Raw genomic sequence first — 17,923 nt, 5'->3', positions numbered from 1 at the left:
CACACACACACACACACACACACACACACATGATAAATAGACTGGAATGATTACAAATTTAAATCTGTTCTTAGAATTCTTGTAAACACAAATATCTAAATTTTTAAAAATGTATCCATAAACTGGAAATTTATCAATTTCCATAAATATATTTCATTTATTAGATCTATAGCTCATCTTTCCCATAGGAAATAATCCGTAAGCTTTATGGCTCAATAGAGTGGTGAGACTGGGTTTTCCTTGTTATAGTCACTTCTCCATTACAAAGTTGTTTTGATGATTTCCAGCTCTTCTCTTTCTTAATATTCATCTCTTCAAATGTCCTTTCTATTTAGTCAGTGTGCTCAATATTTCTACTATGTCTTTTCCCCATAGGTCCTGGTGCTGTGCTTTGTTCTGGTTTTGGGCTCCATGATGCCATGTCTCCCAGAATTCTCAACATCACAAACAGTAAAAGCAGCTCCGACGCCAGATATTTACACGACAAGTAAAAGTGAGTCAAATGTGGACATTTCCTTCATTACTAAAAGCTTCTTTAACCCTTCTTTTCCAGGGATAAACCCATCATGGTTCATTTTGTCCATAGAGATATATCATGGTATTGCAGGAACAGGTAAAGTTTGGAAGTTTGAGCTATGGGCCCTCTGCTCTTCTTATTTTTTAAAAAAAATGTTTTATTGATTTTTAACATAATCACCTTAATATTTGGTAAACAGCGTGTTGTCTGGGTTAGTATTTAAAAACAATCAATGACAATTAATTTCTATAATTCTATAGTCCATATTATGGCTTTGCTTGATTTTCTCTTCTTCCAATAATATTTTCTTTTGCCAACTTAAATTAATACAGTTCTTATTATTTGAATAAATGACAATTAAATATAAACATTTTGCTCATGTTTCTGCAAATAATAACCACAGCAATATAAATTTTCTTTTCTAATTGATCATCTTGGTAGCCTCATCATTGATCCTGTTTACAAAGTTCTTATTTAAATTTGTATTCCCCACAATATTCAGAGCATTCTTACTGGTTAAGATTTTCTCAAAATTAGTTACAGTTAAGTATTTAAGTCTTTTTTGTCATACAAGTCATCCCAACACTTTTACATTTCTCATATCTTAAAAAAAAGAAAAAAAAACGGAGAAAATATTTCTTTTATATAAACCATCCCAACATTTTTATATTTCTCATGTCAAAAAAAAACACAAAAGAAAAAAGAAAGAAAAAATATTATGTTACTTGAGGGGTTCATCCCTCTTAAAGTAATCTTCATTTATATCCAAAATCTTTTTATTTCTTTAACCATATTCAAACAAATGTTTAATTTTAAATATTCCCTCTGGTAAATCCCATCATCTAGTTTCTAAATTCTCACTTTAGCCTTTTTTTTGCCAAACATCTTTCCTGATCAGCATGTTTCGCTGAATCAAAGAATCTTCCCATAATCTTGAGAATGTTGCAAGTACAAAAGGCAAAACATGTAAGAGGTTTTTATAGGAAGGTTTCACCCCTTCATATTCATTGAGAATCTTTTCTTTCTTTATTTTATTTATCATTTTTTGTCTCTCAAGTTCTCATAGTTCTCCTGGAAGAATCCATTTTGTCAAACCTTTTTTCTTGTCCTCAAACTTATTTTGTAATCTTAGAGCAGGGGTAGGGAACCTTGGCTCTTTTATGACTTGTGGACTTCAGCTCCCATAATTCCTGAGTCAGCATGGCTGGTTCAGGAATTCTGGGTATTGAAGTCCACAAGTCATAAAAGAGCCAAGGTTCCCTACCCCTGTCTTAGAGTGTAAGTCATCTTTTCCATGTCCAGTACTTCCTGTAATTTTTTTTCCTTCTGGGTTAAATCATACTTCCTTCTATTGTTAAATTCCATCTTAAAATCTCATTGAATACGAGACAGAGGAGTCTCATATTCAATTGTCTGTTTTTTCTGCTCACTCTTTATTTTTATTTTCTGAAAATTTTTGTGTTGTAAAGTTAAATTAGAGATGTGTTCATTTATATTTATTTATAGTTATTTTTAATTTCCTTGTGGTTTGAGATCATTGTTGTTTGAATTAGTTGCAATATAGCATAGATTTCCTTTTGGAAAGTATTTGTTTTTTCTTGGTACATTCTTTCTGCAGATCTCTGATTTTTCATGATAGCCAAAAGTCAGGGTTCCTTTTTCTGCAGACAGCTTTAGAATCACAGTTGAGTTAGTATTTGTAATCCAGAAAGGTCAACTTTTTTTGAGTTTATGATTCTCACTTTGTAGATAGCCCAAAATGTTTCCTTTCTTTCTTTTTTTGTCACAGCTGTTCTGTTATTAAGACATTGAAAGTCACCAGAAACCAGGTATCTCTTCCTGGGCTTTGCCAATCCCTGTAATAGAGCAACTGCTGTTGTATATTTTCATCCATCACTAGATGTCAGCACCAGTTCATTTTTGCTTTCATTTTTCAGTAATAGACAATTGTTTATTTCTATTTTCATGATTTAAAAGGAAAATCTTAACAGATTCCACCAATTTCAAACTTATCCAGATTTAGGGGCAGAATGGTCTGCTCTCCTTCCCCAACATGATTTTTGGATCTCCAGAGGCTGCCTGGTGCCATGCCTCCCCCACAGGTCATGTGAGAGCTAGGGAATTGGTGCAGTGTGGACCTGTTCCTGCACTAGGCCTGTCAGAGCCTCCCCCACTCCAGGGTTTTGCGCAGTAGTGAGCAGCTGAGGGATCACGGGGCTCCGCACCCTACAGCTGATTTCTGCCTGCTAGGGGACCCTAAATAGGCCTTAAGTTGCCCCATAGAGGTAACAAAGAAGGAAGAAAGTGAGAGATGGCGGTCGATCTGATCAGTTTGGGAAAAGCCCTCCAGAAACTGGCAGGAGAAAGGCTAGCTACCATCAGAGTCTAGCCCAAGTTACAAGCAGCCGAAGCCCGAAAGCACTACTTTAAGCTGACTGTAAACAACGTGTTTGGAACTGGGTAAGAACAGTGATTTTCTCTCTTCTACTTAAAAATTGATTTCTTGGGGGGGGGGAAGCAAAAAGCCTCCAAAAGTGAGAAGGAAGGGGATCTTTGCCCCACCCTCCTATAGATGGAAGTGGCAAATTAAACGTTCAGGGAAAACAGAAATATACTGAAATGAAATGATTATAAGACTTAATTTGGATAAGTTTGCTCTTCTAATTTCTAAGGACATATTATTAAGAGTGTAGAGCCTTTTTTTGCTTCTTGTTTCTTTGTTTAAGGATACAAATGGGAGGGGAAGCCTTTGTAAGGCAAAGCACCCCTATTTCAACCCTTAAAAAATCTATAACTTGAATAATCACCTGAAATAATTGGGGAGGGCAATTTAGAGACAGTGTTGAAGAGGGCAAGAATAACAGCAGTTTGCTCCCACCCCCCAGATCTCATACCTGACCTTTAACTTTTTACAGAAAAACATATCAACATCAGCCATTCCATCAATTCCAATACTTTGGGTGGTTTGGGGTGTTTAGGAGTGAGAATTAGATATGGAACCTAGAGCAGACATGTCAAACTCGCGACGTCACATGACAACGTGCAACATATTGGGATGGTTTTGCCATTGCCGGCAATGGGGTGGGCACGGCTTCAGGATGACGCATCCAGCCCACGGACCGGCAGTTTGACACCCCTGTCCTAGAGCTTCCCATTCCTATTCCCAATCTTATTTAACTTACGCACATGAATTGCAGCCCTCAAAGTGCACCATTGTGCTCCAAATTTCAGCAGTGTGATTTCAGGGAACAATGGAAAAATGTAAATCCTGAGCCATTTCTGGCCAATGGACTGTAATTTGCCCAGTACTGGGATAATTAGATTTTGAGGTAACTTATCTTTCAGAGGTTTTGGTTCCAAATTATTTTTTTCAGAGTCATTCATCCATGTCTGGAGTGTGTGATAAAGTTCCAATTTTTCATTTATTTTTCTCAAACATCAACTTATCTTGTTTTGTTTATTATTAAATTCGTATCTACTTTTCTACTTACTATTAGATAGTAGTGCTTGAAGTGGCTTCCACCAATTAATCAAAATGCAGAATGCTAAAATCAGTAGAGTTAAAGTTAGCATCATTAAAATAGATTAACAATTAAAACAAATAGTTAAATGATGGATTCTTAACATTTTCCTAAATAATGGGAGTATGAAAGGGAGAACTTTCTGTGGCCTGGAAGTCACTCAAGAGAAGGCCCCCTCCAACATAACTGACAGATAAATTTTGGCAGCTAGGATATCTTCAGAAGGGCTTCTTCTGTGGATGTAAGCAACTCAGGAGGTTTGCAGATGGAGATGATATGCACAGATACCATCTTAAGCTCTTTAGAATTTTAAAGATCAATACCAGGGGTTCAAATTGTGTCTGACAGGCAACTGACATCTTGTACAGATTTTCCAGTATAGACACCTATGACCTCTATAACCTATACCAAATAGTAGCCATATTTTGCCTCAGTTGTGATTTCTATTCAAGGTAGCCACACGTTGAGCATATTGCAGAACAACTTTATCATGCAGTTTATTGATATTCGTTCCTCCAATTTTAAATTTTCTAATTGTCTTCCAATTCAGTTACCCTCCATATACAGTACATTTGGCATATAGTCTGAATAAATAAAGGGAGAGTACACAGCCTTGTCTTACTCCTTTGTCAACCCAGACCTAGTCTGTTTGGCCTTATGGGGAAGGGTACAGGTTCTGCATAAGATCACAAGATGTGTTGGGATTCACATTCTCCAAAGCACATTCCAGATCTTAACATAGATGACACCGTTGAAGGCCTTTCTACATACAGTGAAGCATATATTAATTTCTTCTTAATGTTTTTGTGTCTCAGTTATTCAATCTGCATCAGCAATAATGCCTTTTGCTCCCTGGCCTCTTCTAAAGCCCGCTTGAATTTCTGGCAATTCCATTCCCATGTACAATTCTTATCTGCACTGAATGATCTTAAGCATTATTTTGCTAGCATGTCATCATAAGATATTTATGATTGTTTTCACACTCTATGAAGCCTCTTTTCTTTAGTATTGGTTTTTAGACAGACCTCTTCCCATCTGCTAGACCAGGGGTCAGCAACCTGAAACAGTGAAAGAGCCACTCGGAACCGGTTCCCTCACAAAAGGAAAAACTGGGAACCGCAAAAAACTGTGTGCGCATGCGTGTACATGCGCACATGTGCAGAACAGGGTTTGACTGAAGAGTGGAGCCAAAGCGAGATATGCACCTACCCTGCATATTTGAATTGATTGGTTGAACTTTTTTAGTCCCACTTTTTTTTTTGGACTGCACATGGCAGAGGACTGGGAGCCGCAGGAGGCGGCTGAAGGAGCCGCATGTGGCTCCGGAGCCGTGGGTTGCAGACCTGTGTGCTAGACACTGGTTTGTATTCTAGGTTTGCTGGCACAGTTTGGTTAGAACTAAGGACCTTCCTGAGATTATTGTCTTTCTTGCCTTTGGCTTGTTTTCTTGGCATTTTCTCTGTTCTAACTGCTGCAGCAGTTTCTTTTTCATCCTTAACAATTACATTGATCTAATTCCACAGTTTTTCTCTGGTTCCCTATCAATGAGTTTCAGGATTCCAAAGCAATTCCTGATGTTTTCCTTAAAAGATCATTATCATGGACAATGGTTGGCTTGCTTCTTTTAGTTTAGCTTTCTTACTTTACTTTAGGTTGACATGGAACTCGAACATGAGCAGTTTGTGATCTCTTACGCAGTCAGCCCCTGGCTACGTATCTGCTGTTATAACCCAACTCTTCCACCTCCTTGTACATTGATTTCTACATATGTATTCTGTCCAGTGATTTCTATGTATATCCATATATGTCCTATTACTGGATTGACAGAAATTGGAAAGTCTTACTTCATTCATTTTCTGGGACCATACAGTCCAATTAAACTTTCTTCAATATTTCCAGTTTTGGTATTCTAGTTTCTAACCATAAGCAGCACATTTCTGTGCTGTCAATGTCAGATTGGACTTTATCATAAAATTTATCAATCTGAGGCAGAGGCATGCTATGTCCAGAGCTCATTGTCCTTGATTGGCAAATTCCGTATTTGGGTGGTATAATAAAATAAAATATTAACATCTTCAAACTTTAACTTTCTTCCAAGAATCTGGTTCACCGTAATACTAATGATTAACCAAAATGAACTAACAGTGTACATGACCATTTCATTTATACATTTATATCCTATAAAAACTCATGTTTAAGTAAAGGCAATGGTGGGCTTCAAATATGTGAACAACCGGTTCTCTGTAAGGATGCCACTTCCAGAAGTCCATTTTGGGTCCGGGCAACAAAAAATTAGCTACTGGTTCTGCTGAACTGGTGCGAACCGGCTGAATCCCACCACTGAGTAAAGGAAAATAAAACCCCTCATTCTAATCTTATATATCAATCTCAGAAATGGAAGCAGCAGAGCCAGCCCTGTCTGTCTTATGCACTCTTGTTAAAGTTGATTGTATTGCTGAGCTAAATAAATAGCTCTTCCATAGTATAGGCATAACTTTTATCAGATGCTAGAAACCTCTGATGTTGGTATAGATATTCTCCTTACAGTACCAAGCAAATAGCCTTGTGTATATAGTACTGCAGATTATGACTATAATCTGAAAACATGGATGTTGTTTACGTAAGTATTATATAATGTAAAACCTGCAATTAATACATATATATTTTCACTGTACACTGGCATCACTTCTACTGGCATTGAGTCCATCAGTTGTCTGAAAACTGTATTAAATCATCTGTATTTTTAAAAAATAATTATAAAGCATTTTATTATAAAGCAGTAGGGTGGCCTAGTGGTGAAGATGCTCACCTTCCACTCGGAAGTTGAGAGTTCAATGCTAGGTAGTGGCAGGTGTTTCTCTGTCAGGACGTAAAGAGAAAATACCTGCTGTGAACTCCATGTAGGCATCAGGAAGGATATCCGGCCAGTAAATGCTCAGTTGCATTTTGTCACCCCAACTCTATCCTGAATTAAGGGATTAAAGGGTTGTAAAAAAGAAAAAGAAAAAGCATTTTATTACAAATTGTGCTATCAGTTATGCCTTTTGAAGACTAACGGTCAGAATTAAACTTTGCACCTGAATAAGGGGTTTGGGGAAGAGACTTGCTTTTTGCGGTTTGCTTTTTAAAGCCAAATGATGAGACCTCATTGTTGTTGTTGTTGTTGTTAGTTGCGAAGTCGTGTCCGACCCATTGCGACCATGTGGACAACATTCCTCCAGGCCTTCCTATCCTCTACCATCTTCTGGAGTCCATTTAAGCTCACGCCTACTGCTTCAGTGACTCAATCCAGCCACCTCATTCTCTGTCGTCCCCTTCTTCTCTTGCTCTCAGTCTTTCCCAGCATTAGGCTCTTCTCCAGTGAGAAGAGCCTTCTCATTAGGTGGCCAAAGTATTTTTGTTGTTAAAAAAATTAAGTTTCAACTTCAGTATCTGGCCTTCTAAAGAGCCGTCAGGGTTGATCTCCTCTAGGACTGACTGGTTTGATCGCCTTGCAGTCCAAGGAACTCCCAGGAGTCTCCTCCAGCACCATAGTTCAAAGGTCTCAATTATTTGGCACTCAGTCTTTCTTAGGTCCAACTTTCACAGCCATACATTGCAACTGGGAAGACCATAGCCTTGACTATACGCACTTTTGTTGACAGGGTGATATCTCTGCCTTTTAGTGTGCTGTCTAGATTTGCCACGGCTTTCCTCCCAAGGAACAAGTGTCTTTTAATTTCTTGGCTGCAGTCCCCATCTGCAGTGATCTTGGAGCCCAGGAAAATAAAATCTGTCACTACCTCCATTTCTTCCCCATCTATTTGCCAGGAATTGAGAGGGCTGGATGCCATGATCTTGGTTTTCTTTATGTTAAGTTTCAACCCAACTTTTGCACTCTCATTCTTCACCCGCAACAAGAGGCTCTTTAGTTCCTCTTCACTTTCTGCCATTAGAGTGGTATCATCTGCATATCTTAGGTTGTTGATATTTCTACCAGCAATCTTAATTCCAACTTTTGATTCATCTAGCCCTGCCTTTCTCATGATGTGCTCTGCATATATGTTAAATAGGCAGGGCGATAGTATACAGCCTTGCCGGACTCCTTTCCCAATTTTGAACCAATCAGTGGTTCCGTGTCCAGTTCTCACTGTTGCTTCTTGACCCGCATATAGGTTTCTCAAGAGACCAATAAGACTGTCTGTTACTCCCATCTCTTTAAGAATTTGCCACAGTTTGTTGTGATCCACACAATGAAATGCTTTAGCATAGTCAATGAAGCAGAAGTAGATGTTTTTCTGGAACTCCCTAGTTTTCTCCATGATCCAGTGTATGTTGGCAATTTGATCTCTAGTTCCTCTGCCTTTTCAAAATCCTGCCTGTACTTCTGGTAGTTCTCAATCCACATACTGCTGGAGTCTAGCTTGTAAGATTTTAAGCATAACTTTACTAGCATGTGAAATGAGTGCAATGGTGCGATAGTTTGAACATTCTTTGGTACTGCCTTTCTTTGGAATTGGAATGTAAACTGATCTTTTCCAATCCTGTGGCCACTGTTGAGTTTTCCAAATTTGCTGGCAAATTGAGTGTAGCACGTTTACTGCATCGTCTTTTAAGATTTTGAATAGCTCAGCTGGAATGCTGTCACCTCCACTAGCTTTGTTGTTGCTCAGCTTTCCTAAGGCCCACTTCACTTCACATTCTAGGATGTCTGGCTTGAGGTCAGTGACCACCTCATCGTGGTTATCAGGGAAGTTACCGGTAAGTTCGTTCTTGTATAGTTCTTCTGTGTAATTTTCCCACCTCTTCTTAATCTCTTCTGCCTCTGTTAGGTCCCTGCCATTTTGGTCATGCCCTTTTTTGCATGAAACGTTCCCTTCATCTCTCTAATTTTCTTGAAAAGATATCTGGTCCTCCCTATTCTATTGTTTTCTTCTATTTCTTTGCACTGTTCATTTAAGAAGGCATTCTTATCTCTTCTAGGTATTCTCTGGAATTCTGCATTCAGTTGGGCATATCTTTCTTTTTCTCCCTTGCCTTTCGCTTCTCTCCTTTCCTCAGCTATTTGCAAAGCTTTTTCAGACAGCCATTTTGCTTTCTTGCATTTCTTTTTCTTTGGGATGGCTTTAGTTGCTACAGTGTTGCAAACCTCCGTCCATAGTTCTTCAGGCACTCTGTCTATAGATCTAATTCCTTAAATCTATTCGTCACTTCTACTGTGTATTTATCAGGGATATGATTTAGTTCATATCTGAGTGGCCTAGTGCTTTTCCCTACTTTCTTCAGTTTAAGCCTAAACTTTGCAATGAGAAGCTCATGGTCTGAGCCACAGTCAGCTCCTGGTCTTGTTTTTACTGACTGTATAGTGCTTCTCCATCTTTGGCTGCAGAGCAGATAGTCAATCTGATTTCTGTGTTGACCATCTGGTGATGTCCATGTATAAAGCCGTCTCTTGGGTTGTTGAAAAAGAGTGTTTGCGATGACCATCGTATTCTCTTGACAAAATTCTGTCAGCCTGTGCCCTGCTTCATTTTGTACTCCAAGGCCAAACTTGCCTGTTATTCCGGTTATCTTTTGGCTTCCTACTTTAGCATTCTAATCCCCCATGATGATAAGGACATCGTTTTTTGGTGTTAGTTCTATAAGATGCTGTAGGGCTTCATAGAACCAGTCAATTTCATCCTCTTCAGCACCAGTGGTTGGGGCATAGACTTGGACTACTGTGATATTGAATGGTTTGCCTTGGATTCAAATTGACATTATTCTGTCATTTTGGGGATTGTATCCCAGTATTGCTTTTCTTACTCTTTTATTGACTATGAAGGCTACTCCATTTCTTCTGAGGGATTCTTGGCCTCAGTAGTATACCTGATGGTCATCTGAATTAAATTCACCCATTCCTGTCCATTTTAGTTCGCTGATTCCTAAGATGTCAATGTTCAGTCTTGTCATCTCTTGTTTGACCACGTCCAGCTTTCCTTGATTCATAGATCTTACATTCCAGGTTCCTATGGAGAAAAAATCTTTACAGCATCGGACTTTCCTTTCACCACCAGACACATCCACAGCTGAGCGTCCTTTCGGCTTTGGCCCAGTCACTTCGTTCTTTCTGATGCTACTAGTACTAGCCCTCTGCTCTTCCCCAGTAGCATATTGGACGCCTTCCGACCTGAGGGGCTCATCTTCCAGCGTCATATCGTTTTGCCTTTTGGTACTGTCCATAGGGTTTTCATGGCAAAGATACTGGAGTGGGTTGCCATTTCCTTCTCCAGTGGATCACGTTTTGTCAGAACTCTCTGCTATGACCTGTCCGTCTTGGGTGGCCCTGCACGGCATAGCTCATAGCTTCATTGAATTATGCAAGCCCCTTCACCACAACAAGGCAGTAATCCATGAAGGGGTAGTAATCCATGAAGGCGGCAGTAATCCATGAAGGGATCTCATAGAACAGCCTTATGTTAATATAGTAGAAAATGGAAATAAGCCAAACTGGATTAGATCTTAGGCAATTATTTGGCAGCTTGACTCTTATAAAGTTTCATGACAGGCAGAAATTACAAGAGTGACATTTATTGGTATAAAGACATAGCAAATAAATGGGCAACATGTTTTTGCTGCTTAATGAAGCTCTTCTTTTCTGCAGTCCAATCACGGAGCCTGCTGTTCTATGATGAGCACAGGGGCTCCTTAGAGGAGACCTACAGCTCCTTCATTTCTGTGGAGCATCCTGAAGAGTGGGAAGCTGAAAAAAACGGGGAAGAAGAGAAACAGCCACAAGCGGATGTGCACAGTGCCCTGGCTGTGGCTCGTGAAACAGTCAAGTATCTGAACAAAACCCATCTTACAGGTCCAAATCAGAACCAGACCAGCTCAGCTCTTACTCCTTCCAAGGAAGGTTTCCATGAGAGGTAAGCAATGTTGGGATTGTTTGTATCAAGACTTTAATCCCTATCTAGGCCTCAAATACATTTGTCTCATTTTTAACCAATCCCTATTTTAACCAATCCCCATGTGTGATTGCAGTGATTGCAAACCCCAGCAGCTAATCATGCTTGTTTTTATCAAAACCTTCATTCCTCATTTCTTCTGCCAATCAGTCTACTATTAAAGATAAAGAACAGGCTGGACTTTCTCATTCTCAATTTCCAGCAGGGTAGCACTATTGATCTGCCACAGCGGAAACAATTAAGGAGTTGCGTGGTACTTTGAGTACATGCATTATGGCAAGCTCTGTACCACAAAATCTCAAACTAGAATGAATGATTTCTTTGTTCTTTTTCTACAACTGTAAATTATCTGATTCACCCCAAAATCTCAGGCTAGGAAGCTCTATAGAGTATGGAAACCTCAATTAACAGAGAACAATTTTCAATGTCTATCAAAAATATGTTAAAAATCAGAATAGACACATGTTGTGTATGATTTAAATATATTTCGGATTGATTAGATTGGCCTTCTCCAAAGAATCTCTGGAATTACTAGCCAACTCTAGCCTCTATTATTCCTGCCACCTGCTAATTATCCCTTTTTTAACCATTGCCAAGAATTGAGCTAGGGGCTCCTTGCAGACACATATGTTCAGTTATAGCACTGAAAGACAACCTTTGCTATTCAATTTGTGACAGACTGTAGCAAATATTATATCTGACACTACATGTGAGACTAGGACAATGGAAAATAAGGAAGAGATCAAGGTATTTTGAGGAACTGAAAGAATCTGCCAAAGAATCCAACCAAGGCTGAGGGAAAATCCACTCAAAGGTCTTTGACTGATGTGAAGAGGGAATTAGAGTTGACAAAATAAATGGCTAATGTTTTGGTTTTATTTTTCTGCAGAGATGGAACCTCCAGTGACACAGCTGAATATTTGTAGCAGCTGCAAATTCTCCGGGCCTCTTCCATCTGGATGCAGGATCCTTTTCTAGTGATATGACTGGCATTGCAATCTTCTGCATGCTTACTTAGAAGTAAGCATCATTCTTAATTCTAAGTAAGCATGGCTAAGATTGCAAGATTTGGGGGGGGGTTGCATTACAGGTCTAAACTAACAGACTCATAAATACAACCTGGTGGGAATTATTTCTGAGTAAAATGAACAGGCTTGCACTGTGGAAGGAGATGCCCTACCTAGACATCTCCAAGCTGGCCTTGAGTCACTTATTCACTCATACTTAGGCCCCGGTATCAATACTGATCTTTCTGTCAGGCTTCACAACATTTTCCATAATCAGGGATAGCACCTCAACCCTCTAATGTATTCTCACTTGTGATTCCCATAGCCACTGGTTATGCTTTTGCCTGGACTGAAGTCTGTCACACAATTGCATCGTTCCCAAATCATTTTTGTTTCTATGTCAGCAGAAACATTCCTGTTTAGCTACTGATTAGTTCAGTTTTTTACATAGTTGTGTACTTTACAATTAAATATCCAATTAAGAGGATATTTCAAAAAGATACTCTTTTGCTGATCAAATATGACATTACCACATGAACATATCACATTTATGTCCAGATAAGAAAAAAAAAGTCTTCTGAAAAGTGTTTCTCATGAACAGAAATCATAATCAATAAAATCAGTCTTTTTATCTGATGTTTGGAACCACAGTCTGAAGAATAAGAATAAGGAGCTTTTCAAAAATTCATTGCGATCTTTAATATTTGTTAAATGTTTTTTTAAAATTTTGGCTTTTCTTTCAAATAGTCCAATAGCAGCCCATTTTAATGAGTTCCTTCTTTATCTTACACTGTTCCCTTTAAAAAATGAGATTGCCATCTGGACCAGTCTCTATATTGACTAAGAAATTTTGTTTGACCATGTCTACAAATGTTTCTCCTCAACCAAAGATAGTGGGCATCTCAATGTCTCCCACCCCCCACAGTATACATATATATGTATTTGGGACAGATAGATCAGCATAGTTCAACAATGATTTCCATTTCAATAGTCAACATACAGAAATTTTCCCCAGCAATTCTTCATTAAAGTCCACTAGGACAAACACCACAACTTTCTAGGTATCCACTTCTTCAAAAATCTGAAACCAGCATAAAGAACCACTTCTCAGAAAGTGTGTATCTTTGACATCCTTGCCATTAGTCATAACTTCTGTGAATTGTCCACATGTGCCTCAAATTCATATTGTTGTACAGAGACCAAAAGCAGAAATTGTTTGTACATAATGAATTTTATTTTGTATTATTGCCAACTCTTAAGATAATGTATTTTGGAGATCCTTAAGTCCTATTTTCTGTATTGTATTTTATTAAGAGTTATTGCGGGCTTTGCATCTGTGGATTTCCTCTCTTTGCAACATACTGTTTCCATTCAGTCTGGCAACTGATGTTTGCCCTGTTTGTTTCTAATATATCACTCTTTCCTTCTTCTCTTGGCTCTGCAATCGCTTTCAAGCAGCAAAATTAAAAAAAGATGCAGCATCAGCTCTGTTTTTCAGATTGTTCATTATTTAACTGAGAGGTTATTAGTTTAGTAAATGTTTGTGTAGCCCCACTATCTATCTCTGAATGGTGACAGCTATGCCCTCCCATAGTGAGCAGAGGTCTTCTACCCGAGCTAAAAGGGCTTCTCTGGGGGCTTGTACAGAATTTGCATTACTGAGAAATTATGACAGCAGCTCCTCACTTCAATCTGTTTTTCCAGTCCTGCAGCCACAGCCTGGTAATAATAAGCTATAATATTGTATATAATGGATGGAAGAAGTCATATTGCAGGGGACTTAATTTCAGTCTTATGTTCAAAGGATATTTGCTTTCTAAAACAAACGAAAATATGTTTTCTAGTCACTGGGAAAGCAACAACAACAGAAAACGTTTTGGCACTAGCTCTGCTTTGCAATGGAAGAAGGCAAAATCTTGTTTTGATTCTGTTTTGTTCTTTTGGGGACTATACAATACTCCACAATTCAACTCTGAGCTACAGATAATAAAATGTATAAACTTCAGAGTAGCTTGCTTTAAAAAAAACATTTTTTTATGTCTAGAAAAAGTCACAAGAGGTAAAGGGGTCGTCAACAGGTACTGCCTCTGGGAACTGCTCTATCAAGGCCCATAAAAAGGATTTCACCCCATTGTCCCAGCAATTCCAATTAATACTGGCTTCCCATTGGTGATAGCAGCATGACCTGGGAGGAAGAAGTGGGCGTATAACTAATAACAGATTATCTCTCAAGAAATCAAATGTGTCTAAGAGCTCTATAAAGTTCAGTGTGGAAAAGTAGACTACAAAATCTTTTGAGCTGTTCTCTGAAGGTACAACACCACAGCAATCTTAGGAATATTGAATTAAGAAGCTCGGCCTGCAAATAAAGACTTGCAGATTCTGCTTCAAAATATTCAAATAATCTTTCAGCACCAAACACCCACTAATCTAAAAATATCACAGCCTCGAGGATGCTGCCAGCTTTTTCCATCATAAAATGTGAGCAAATCCTTGCAATCAGAGTACATATGAAGATTGTTTTCACAAGTTGCATGATAACCTGGTGTTCATATTTTTAATTTCTTCCATTTCAAGGTCAAATGAAAAAGGAAGCTTTGGTAATGATAATGAATACTCTTTTTTTAAATGGCACTCTTCCTCTTTATAAATTTTAACATGAACAATATTCACAGAACTGCACATAGTCATACATGTCAGAGCCCTTTGTCTGCGGGGATATGAAAACACACAGAATTAAGAACCACAATTAATTAGAAACTTTCATTTGAAACCCCACAGAATTCCAGATCTAATCCAAGATGCTGGGCTACATTGGCGCTCAGTCTCCAGCAGAAATATTTTGAATTTTTGCTCTCTTAAAATAGAAAATGTTTTTCACATCTCAAAAAGCAAGTGTAAACTGGGGAGAGAATTTAGCATGCTGGCTTCCCATGGACAATGTAACTTTTTCTTATGTCTTTAGATCAACTTTGGTCATGCCATGGAAACTGGGGACACTTTCATTTTTGAAACAATATAGTTCCATATATAGAATGGAATAGGAGTAAGAATAGGAATAAGAATAGGAATAGGAATAGAATAGAATAGAATAGAATAGAATAGAATAGAATAGAATAGAATAGAATAGAATAGAATAGAATAGAATAGAATAGAATAGAATAGAATAGAATAACATTTCAGTCTCTTTTTGAAAGCCTTCAGTGATGGAGCATCCACAACTTCTGAAGGGAAGTTATTCCATTGGTTAATTGTTCTCACCATTAGGAAATTTCTCCTTAGTTCTAGATTGCTTCTCTCCTTGGTTAGTTTCCAACCATTGTTTTTTGTCTTGCTTATTGGTGCTTTGGAAAGTAGTTTGACCTCCTTGTCTTTGTAGGAGCCCCTCAAATATTGGAACAGTGCTATCATGTCCCTCCTAGTCCTTTTCATTAGACTAGACATACCAATAGACTAGACATAGCCAACCGCTTTTCATACATTTTAGCTTCCAGCCCCCTAATCATTTTGATAAGAGCTGTTCTGCATTTTTAATTTGGCTTCATAAATGTTTGATTACCATGAGCTTTCAGCAGAAGAGTTACTACAATAGGTATAAATCAGGTGGCACTACAGCATTTAAATACTGCTAAGGAGGATTTGTCCTTCTGATGAGCCCCTTTCCTCTATTAGCTCTGTACCATTGAGACCTCTGCAGGTACAATCTTTGTGGGATGTTACATTCATAGTTTACCTTGCAGAAAACAGGGTGTACTGGTCATATGTGCTGGACATATGTTAATTCATATTTCAGTGCAATATATACAGTTTTGGGGAAGGTTTTTGTCAAGAACAAAGAATTGATAAAGGCCACTGTACTTTATATATAAATTTAATTTATATATACATTTAGGCCCAATACTTGTCGTTTGTTTGGTATTTGATGTGCAAGCTAGATCATGTCAGTGTCAGTTGCCTTGTGACTAATACGTTATTTCTTCTGGGAAAAATTTGTTTGGCAGTTATTGGTTTTGGTACTCGTCACACCTCCCAGAACCAATTAATGACAAGTACTAAGGTACCACTGTATACTAATACAAAACCAAACTATAGTATGATTTATCAGATGAACCAAATCACTGTGTCAACCGGTTAATATATCCCTTATAAACCCATACCAACACAGGTTATGGTCACAAACTGCCAGGCAATAGATAAGTTTGCAGTGAATTCAATCCTTATTGTTTGTAAACAAATTTATTTTTAGTGTAATGGATGAACAGGAATGTGCTTCAGAAAACCATGGTTTAGTGTAAACTGTAAACTTCACCAATGGTATTCCAAAATTAAACATAGACTTTCATATTTAGAGTAGAGCAAAGCAGAGCAGAGCAGAACAGAACAGAACAAAATAGAATAGAATAGACCTTGTAAGTCATCTAGTCCCGCCCCCACACCCAAGCAGGAGACCCTACACCATTTCTACACCAGTCCAGTCTCTTCTTGAAAGCTTCCAGTAATGAAGCTCCCACAACTTCTGAAGGCAATCTGTTCCATTTACAATCTATTCCATTACATAGTACCTGTAGTTTTAAAGTATAATTGTCCTCCATTTGTTATTTAGTTGTGTCTTATATGTTTAGCTAAGTTGCTTGCTAGAAATTTATTTTATATCCCTTTATTATTTTTATAAATAACTCAAGACAGTGAACATATATAATACTCCTCCTTTTCATTGTCCCCACAACAACAACCCTATGAGGTGATCACCCAGCTGGCTTTCATGGCTAAGGCGGTATTAGAACTTATGGTTTTCCAAGTTCTAGCCAGGTACCTTAACCACTCTCATATTAATTTAAATTTACATTGGTTAAAGTCTCCAGTATCTCAGGTAACATAGAGAGAAATGTCAACACTAGGCCACATTACAATTCCCTTATTACCTGCACCCAAATGTTAGATCCAAACAGTTCTCATTCCTAGAATTCACATGCAAACACTCCAATTCACTATTCAAGTGCTATGTGTTTTGGTTTTTTTAAAAAACCCTCATCCAGAGGGTTTTTTTTTAAAAACCCTCATCCAGAGTTGGGGGGTTTTTTTTAGCCATTACAGTTTCCATGTGCTGCTGCATATAGTATCGGTGGTTGAATGATGTGCCTACAGTAACTGTGGTTTAATGAGCTCAATTCTTCAAGCTTATGTGACACACTGAACATTATTTACATAAGCTGTATTTTCACAGTGCAAATTGTGATTGGCCAATTTATGTCACACAAACCTAGACAATGAGTTTTGGAGAGGCAATATTCTCACATTTATTTATAGGTGCTGCTAAGGGAAAGTTCCACAATAGGCAAAGTTGGATTGTTTCTACAGGCATCTCAAAATTTACTAGAGGAAGAATAAAAGCTGGTTTGTGGATCAGGTTGATTTATGAAGTTCACCAGAAAACAAACAAAGCTTGATACCAGGAACATGTTGTATCCAGGTTGAAAGGACTACGCTTATTGCCAATTGTTTATTGAACATAATTTATGGCTTTAAACTGGAGCATGTGGAAGGACTTTATGTCAGAATAGCTAAAGAACTATCTGTTTTAACATGAACCTTATATGGGAGTTTAAATGTTTATATGTTACTTTATTGTTCATCCCCATGAGTATTCCATGGATAAAAAGGTGAAAAGTAGATCACAATTTTTTAAAAAAAAAGGATCAAGGAGAAAATAGCAGGAAGGGGCCTTAAATCTTAGTTTCCTGAACAGAACTGTTTTGGGGTTTTCAACCTTCATCTAATATACTAGAGAGGAACAAAATTAGCTTATACCCGATTCACAAATCAAAAACTGGCTAAGAAAAGTCACAACAGCCTAGCATCAGCTGCTGCCCATAAATACATGACCACCGATCATTACGTTTCTAGCACCGCCTACTAGATATGAAGTACGTGCCTCATACTTGCAATATTTAG

At 38.1% G+C, this 17,923-nt stretch overlaps 1 protein-coding gene across 1 annotated transcript in view; it reads left to right on the top strand.

Annotated features, from left to right (window-relative positions):
* The window catches only part of CREB3L1 (cAMP responsive element binding protein 3 like 1), a 102,390-nt gene extending 88,945 nt beyond the window's left edge, over positions 1-13,445 (top strand). Inside the window, exons 10-12 of the mRNA XM_083349561.1 lie at positions 376-493; positions 10,661-10,925; positions 11,854-13,445. Coding sequence (XP_083205687.1) covers positions 376-493; positions 10,661-10,925; positions 11,854-11,890 — 420 coding nt within the window. The 3' untranslated portion in view covers positions 11,891-13,445. The remainder of the gene's footprint in view (positions 1-375; positions 494-10,660; positions 10,926-11,853) is intronic.
* The last annotated feature ends 4,478 nt before the right edge of the window (positions 13,446-17,923 follow it).

Source organism: Vipera ursinii (assembly GCF_947247035.1).
Source record: "Vipera ursinii genome assembly, chromosome: 1".
In the NCBI taxonomy this organism is placed as follows: Eukaryota; Metazoa; Chordata; class Lepidosauria; order Squamata; family Viperidae; genus Vipera; species Vipera ursinii.
Note: the sequence above shows the minus strand (reverse complement) of the source record. Positions and strands in the feature narration are given on the sequence as shown.